Genomic DNA, 7,324 nt, shown 5'->3' with positions numbered 1-7,324 from the left:
AGGTTGCTGACTTTAAAACAGAAGGATCACCTGGGGCCCAATGTAATTACAGGGATTTTTAAAAAATGGACAAGGAAGGCAAAATAAGTGAGTCCTAGGAAGGTGTGATTATGGAAGAATGATCAAAGAGATGCACATTTCTGGCTTTGAAGATGGAGGCCGGAGGCCATGAGACAAGGAATGTGGGCAGCCTCTAGAAGCTGGAAAAGGTAATGAAACAAATCCTCCCTAGAGGCTCCAGAAGAAATGCAGCCTTGAGGTCACCTTGATTTTAGCTCAGTGAGATTCATGTAGAAGGATTTCTGATCTCCAGAATTGTAAGATAATAAATATGTGTTGCTTTAAGCCACCAAGGTTGTGGTAATTTGTTACAGCAGGTTAGAAAACTGACATACCTGGTTGCACGTGTGACTAGTGGCAGGAGTAGGGGGGGTGGTCACAGAGATGCTGATTCAGTAGTCTAGGGAAGAACCAGGGGGCATGTATTTTCAACAAGCTCCCCAGGTGATACTGATGTGTCTAGTGGGGATTTGGGGAACCACTGATATAGACCACATAGGTCTGCAAAAGTAACCATCTCTTGATATGGAGACAGTCACTTGCTGGCCTGGAAGATGATCTTGGTAGGTGATTAAAGATGTGTCTGGGGCTGGCCCAGGGCTCCAATCTGGCACCAGTCTTAACTCTACCTCCTAAGTGACACTGTCATTCAACCCATCAATCTGACCTTAATCTATCTTGCCAGCTTAATTTTCAACTGTTCATCAACCCAAATACTCCGCTTAAACCAGACTAATCTAATCACCATCTATTCAATAAGTCTTGGGAATTCTCCCTTTATATTTTCACTTAAAATACTGCTATATCCTTGTATCAGTGGGTCCTCCAGAAAGCAGGAGCTGAGGAGTTAAAGGTGTGAGGGATTTATGGGGCCTGGTAAGTAACACCTGCCAAAGAGAAAAGGAAGAAGAATTGAGCAGGGAGAGACTCAGACCAAGATGCAGATCTGACAAAAGTTCAGCCAACTTAGTAGGGGCTCTGGAACAAATATTGCCCCTTAGAGGAGTCCTACATTGGGGCAGAAATGGCCAGGCCCTAGTACCCATATAATGCTCAACCATTGGCTGGGGACACCCACAAAGAGCATAGCTGAAACAGATCCTAAGGTGCTAATAGGTGGAAGTACTCAACTAACCACAATTCTTGCAACTGAATGGCAAATTCTTTCTTGAAGGGAGTTCCTGGCAGCACACTCCATGGCTGCCACAGTTCTCTCTTCTGCTCTTCAGTTATCCAGACCCCGTCTTCTTCTTTGAGACACAATATGGCAACTGTTGATAGGTTTTGTCATAGCTACAACATTTATTTCAAAATACAGGCTCACATAGTTGAAAATGACCTTAGGGATCAACTTATTTTACACATACAGAAACTGAGACTTGGAGAAGCAGGGAAGAGGGGCTGTGACTGATTCAAGATGACACAGCTAGCTAGTGGAAGAGCCAGAGCCAGAACCCAGCTGTCCTAACTCTCAGTCCAGGTTCGCAGTAGCATTAGGAAAAGGCTTCTCATCTTTAAAGATTAGTGGAAGGTCACAGCTTTCAACTAAAAGGTAAATATAACTGCTGTAAATATAATAAATAGGCTCATTGACTTCTAAGCATACAGAATCATTAAAATGATGAATAATGTAACTAAATGTACCTGAGTAGATCTTTAAGACTTAATTTATAAATACATAAAGACATACACTGTTTGTGTATGTCTTTACTGTTTGTGGGAATGTAAATTAGGTCAGCCACTGTGGAGAGCAGTTTGGAGATTTCTCAAAGAACCAAGGGTTGAACTACCATTCGACACAGCAATCCCAGTACTGGATACACACCCAAAGGAAAACAAATCGTTTTACCAAAAAGACACATGCACCCATATGTTCATCCAAACACTATTAACAATACCAAAGACATGAAATCAATCCAGGTACCCATCAGCAGTGGATTAGATAAAGAAAATGTGGTACATATAAACCATGGAATACTACACAGTCATAAAAAGTAATGAAATCATGTCTTATGCAGCAACATGAATGCAGCTGGAAACCATTATCCCAAGCAAATTAACTCAGGAACAGAAAACCAAATATGGCATGTTCTCACTTATAACTGGGAACTAAATATTGGCTACACACAGACACAAATGTAGGAACAATAAAAACTGAGTATTCCAAAGAAGGGAAAAGAGGAAGAGGGACAAGGGTTGAAAAACTACCTATCAGGGGCTATGTTCACTACTTGAGCAAAATCATGCAATATACCCATGTAACAAACCTAGACATGTACCCACTGAATCTAAATAAAAACAGAAAAAAAAATAGTGATAGAGGGAGGAGGAAGATGGCTGAATAGAAGGCTCCACCAATCGTTCCCACCCCCTGCAAGGACACCAATTTAACAGCTATCTATATACACACACATGCAAATCTTCATAAGAACCGAAAATGAAGCGAGCACTCACCGTACCTGGTTTTAACTTTATATCACTGAAAAAGGCACTGGAAGACGGTAAGGAAGACAGTCTTGAATCACTGATGCTACCCCTTCCCCATCCCCATGGAGCAGCTGTGTGGTGTGGAGAGAGAATCTGTGCACTTGACAGAGGAAGAGCATGGGGATTGTGAGACATTGGATTGAGCTCTGTGCTGCCCTGTCACAGCAGAAAGCAAAACCAGACTGAAGTCAACTGACAACTGCCCATGGAGGGTGTATTTAACCAGCCCTAGTTGGAGGACAATCACCTATCCCAGCAACTGGAACTTGAGTTCTGGCAAGCCTCGCCACCATAGGCTCAAGGGCTCTGGAACCCTAAATAAATTTGAAGAAAGGCAGCCTAGGCCAAAAGGACTGCAACTCCTAGGCAAGTCCTAGTGCTGAACTGGGCTCAAATCCAGTGGATGTGAAGGACACATGATCTACTGAAACACCACCTGGGGTGGCTAAGGTAGTGCTGGCATTACTCCTCTCCTAACCCCAGGCTGCATAGCCCATGGCTCCATAAGAGACACGTTCCTTCCACTTGAGAGAAGAGGGAAGAGTAAAGAGAGCTTTGTCTTGCATTTTGGATACCAACTCAGCCACAGCAGGCTAGAGCACCACTCAGCGTCGTGAGGCTCTCTTTTCAGGCCCTAGCTCCCAGACAGCATTTCTAGATACACCCTGGGCCAGAAGAGAACCCACTGCCTTGAAGGGAAGGACCCAGTCCTGGCAGGACCAATCACCTGCTGACTAAAATGTCCTTGGGCCCTGAATAATCAGCAGCAATACCCAGGTAGGATGCCATGGCCTTGGGTGACACTCTGAAACTAGCTGGCCTCAGATGAGACTCAGCACATTCCAAGCTGTGGTGGCTATGTTGTAAGACTCCTTCTGCTTCAGAAAAGCAGAGGGAAAAGTATAGGAGACTTTGTCCTGAACCTTAGGTAACAGCTCAGCCACAAGGGCATAGAGCGCCAAGTGAGATCTTGGGGTCCCTAATTCTATGCCTTAGCTCTTGGGCGGCATTACAGGACCTGCCCTGGGCCAGAGGAGAGCCCATTGTCCTGAAGAATGAGTCCCAGGCCAGGAAGCATTTACCACAAGATGACTGAAGAGCCTTTGGGCCTTAAGAGGACATCGGTGGTAACCTGGCAGTATTCCCCATGGGCCTGTGCTGGTGGCAGCCATGGGGTGTGGGTCCTTTGCATGTAGAAAGGGGAGGGAAGAGTGGGAAAGACTACATCTCATAGTGCAAGTACCAGCTTAGCCACAGTACAATAGAACACCAGGGAGACTTTTAAGGTTTGTGATTCAAGTTCCTGGTTCCCAGATGGCACCTCTGGACCTGCCAAGGGCCTAGGGAAACTTACTACCTTGAAGGGAAGGATACAAGCCTGGCTAGCTTCTCTACCTGCTGACTGTAGAGCCCCAGGGCTTTGAGTGAACATAGGCAGTAGCCAGGTAGTAGTTACAGCAGGCCTTGGGCAAGACCCAGTGCAGCACTGGCTACAGGTCTGAACTAGTGCCGTCCCAATGGCGGTGGCCACAGAGGTTCTTGTGTCATTCCACCTCCAGCCTCAGCCAGCTCAGAACCAGAGAGACTCCATTTGTTTGAGAGAAAGTAAGGAAAGAGAACAAGAGTCTCTGCCTGGTAATCCAGACAATTCTTCTGGATTTTATCCAAGATCATCAAGGTGATACCTCTATGAGTCTGCAAGAACCACAGTGTTACTGGTCTTGAGTTGCCCCCAATGCAGATATGGCCCAGATCACAACACCAAGATCATACATAACACAATACCAATTGTGGTATAATACCTGGAAAGCCTTCCCAAGACGGATGGATATAAACAAGTCCATACTGTTAAGACTACAATAAGTGCCTAACTCTTCAATGCCCAGACACAGATGAATATCTACAAGTACCAAGACCATCCACGAAAACATGACCTCACCAAATGAACTAAATAAGGTGCCAGGGATCAATCCTACAGAAACAGAGATATGTGACCTTTCAGACAGAGAATTCAAAATAGCTGTTTTGAGGAAGCTCAAATAAATTAAAGATAACACAGAGAAGAAATTCAGAATTCTATCAGACAAATTAACAAAGAGATTAAAATAATTAAAAAGAATCAAGCAGAAATTTTGGAGTGGAAAAATGTAATTGGCATACTGAAGAATGCATCAGAATCTTTTAATAGCAGAACTGATCAATCAGAAGAAAGAATTAATGCACTTGAAGACAGGCTTTTTGAAAATACACAATCAGATAGAAAAAAGAATAAAAAACAATAAAGCATACTTACAAGTTCTAGGAAATTGCCCCAAAAGGGCGAATCTAAGAGTTATTGGCCTTAAAGAGGAGGTAGAAAGGGAGATGGGGTAGAAAGTTTGTTTAAAGGAATAATAACAGAGAACTTCCCAAACCTCAAGAAAGGTAACAATATTCAAATACAAGAAGATTGTAGAACACCAAGCAGATTTAACACAAAGAAGACTACCTCAAGGCATGTAGTAATCAGACTCCCAAAGGTAAAGGATAAAGAGAGGATCCTAAAAGCAGCAAGAGAAAAGAAGAAAATAATATACAATGGAGCTCCAAAATATGTCTGGCAGCAGACTTTTCAGTGGAAACTTCACAGGCCCGGAGAGAGTAGTATGGCATATTTAAAGTGCTGAAGGAAAAAACCTTTACCCTAGAATAGGATATTCAGTGAAAATATCCTTCAAACACGAAGGAGAAATACTTTCCCAGGCAAACAAAACCTGAGGAATTTCATCAACAGCAGACCTGTCCTACAAGAAATGCTAAAGGGAGTACTTCAACCAGAAAGTAAAAGACATTAATGAGCAATAAGAAATCTGAAGGTACAAAAGTCACTGGTAATAGTACACAGAAAAACACAGAGTATGGTAACACTGTAATTGTGGTGTGCAAACTACTCTTAGCTTAAGTAGAAAGACTAAAAAATGAACCAAACAAAAATAATAACTAAAACAATATTTCAAAACATAGACCATACAATAAGATATAAATAGAAACAACAAAATGTTTAAAGGTCAGGGGAACAGGGGGGACGAAGTTAAGGTGTAGAGTTTTTATTAGTTTTCATTTTGCTTGTTTGTGTGTTTATGCAAAGAACGTTGTTATTAGCTTAAAATAAAGGGTTATAAGATACCATTTGCAAGCCTCATGGTAACCTCAAATCAAAAAACATACAAGAGATACACAAAAAATCAAAGCAAGAAACTAAATCATAGCACCAGAGAAAATCACCTTTCATGGAAAGGAAGACAAGAAGGAAGGAAAGAAGGGAGAGAAAGCCACAAAACAGCCAGAAAACAAATAACAAAATGGCAAATGAGGAACTTAAGAAGGAAATTTTAAAATTCTTGAAACAAATGATGATGGAAACACAAAATAACAAAACCAATGAGATCCAGTAGAAGCACTACTAAGAGGAAAGCTTATAGCTGTAAGTGCCTACATCAAAAAAGAAGAAAAACTTCAAATAACCTAAAGGTGCATCTTAAAGAACTAGAAAAGCAAGAGCAAACCAAACCCAAATTAGTAGAAGAAAATAAACAATAAAGATCAGAGCAGAAATAAAGGAATTTGAAATGGAGAAAATAATACAAAAGACCAAAGAAACAAAAAGTCAACTTTTTGAGAAGATAAACAAAATTGATAAACCCTTAGCCAGACTAAGAAAACAAGAAGTAAGACCTAAATAAATAAAATCAGACATGAACAAGGAGACATTACAAATGATACTGCAGAAATTCAAAGGATCATTAGTGGCTATTATAAGCAACTATCTATTACTAAACAGGAAAATCTAGAAGAAATGTATAAATTCCTAGACACATACAATCTACTAAGATTGAACCAGGAAAAAATCCAAAACCTTAGTAGACCAATAGCAAGTACTGAGACTGAAGCCATAATAAAAAGTCTCCCAGCAAAGAAAAGCCTGGAACCTGATGGTTTCACTGCTAAATTTGACCAAACATTTAAAAAAGAGCTAATACCAATTATACACAAACTATTCCAATAGAGGAGGACGGAATACTTACAAACTTATTCTGTGAGATCAGTGTTACCCTGATACCAAAACCAAACAAAGACACAACAAAAAAGAAAACTACAGGCCAATATCACTGATGAATACTGATGCAAAAATTCTAAACAAAATACTATCAAACCAAATTCAACAACACGTTAGAAAATCTTTCATCATGAGCAAGTGGGATTTATCCCAGGGATGCAAGAATGGTTCAATGCATACAAATCAATTAATGTAATATCTCATATCAACAGAATGAAGGACAAAAACCATACAATCATTTCAAATGCTGAGAAAGCATTTGATGAAATTTAGCATCCCTTCATGGTAAAACCCTAAAAAGTTGGGTATAGAAGGAACATAACTTGACACAATAACGTCATATATGACAGATCCATAGATAGTATAATACCGAATGGGGAAAAACTGAAAACCTTTCCTTTAGGAAGGAACATGACAAGAGTGTCCACTTTCACCAGTGTTCTTCAACATGGTACTGTACGTCCTAGCTAGAGCAATCAAATAAGAGAAAGAAGTAAAGAACATCCAAATTGGAAAGAAAGAAGTCAAACTATCTTTGTTTGCAGATGGTATGATCTTATATTTGGAAAAACCTAAAGACTCCATCAAAAAACTATTAAAACTGATAAGCATATTCAGTAAAGTTGTAGGATATAATATCAACATACAAAAATCAGTAGCATTTCTATATGCCAACAGCAA

General features: G+C 40.6%; 1 protein-coding gene across 1 annotated transcript in view; it reads right to left on the bottom strand.

Moving 5' to 3' along the window:
- Window positions 1–838: 838 nt before the first annotated feature.
- The window catches only part of VGLL1 (vestigial like family member 1), a 32,264-nt gene continuing 25,778 nt past the window's right edge, over window positions 839–7,324 (bottom strand). Inside the window, exons 5-6 of the mRNA XM_025372446.1 lie at window positions 2,520–2,647; window positions 839–947 (exon numbers count right to left, since the gene is read on the bottom strand). Coding sequence (XP_025228231.1) covers window positions 2,532–2,647 — 116 coding nt within the window. The 3' untranslated portion in view covers window positions 839–947; window positions 2,520–2,531. The remainder of the gene's footprint in view (window positions 948–2,519; window positions 2,648–7,324) is intronic.

The sequence above is a fragment of the Theropithecus gelada genome, chromosome X, assembly GCF_003255815.1.
Source record: "Theropithecus gelada isolate Dixy chromosome X, Tgel_1.0, whole genome shotgun sequence".
Taxonomy (NCBI): Eukaryota; Metazoa; Chordata; class Mammalia; order Primates; family Cercopithecidae; genus Theropithecus; species Theropithecus gelada.
The sequence above is the reverse complement of the archived record's forward strand: the minus strand, read 5'-3'. Positions and strand labels throughout refer to the sequence as shown.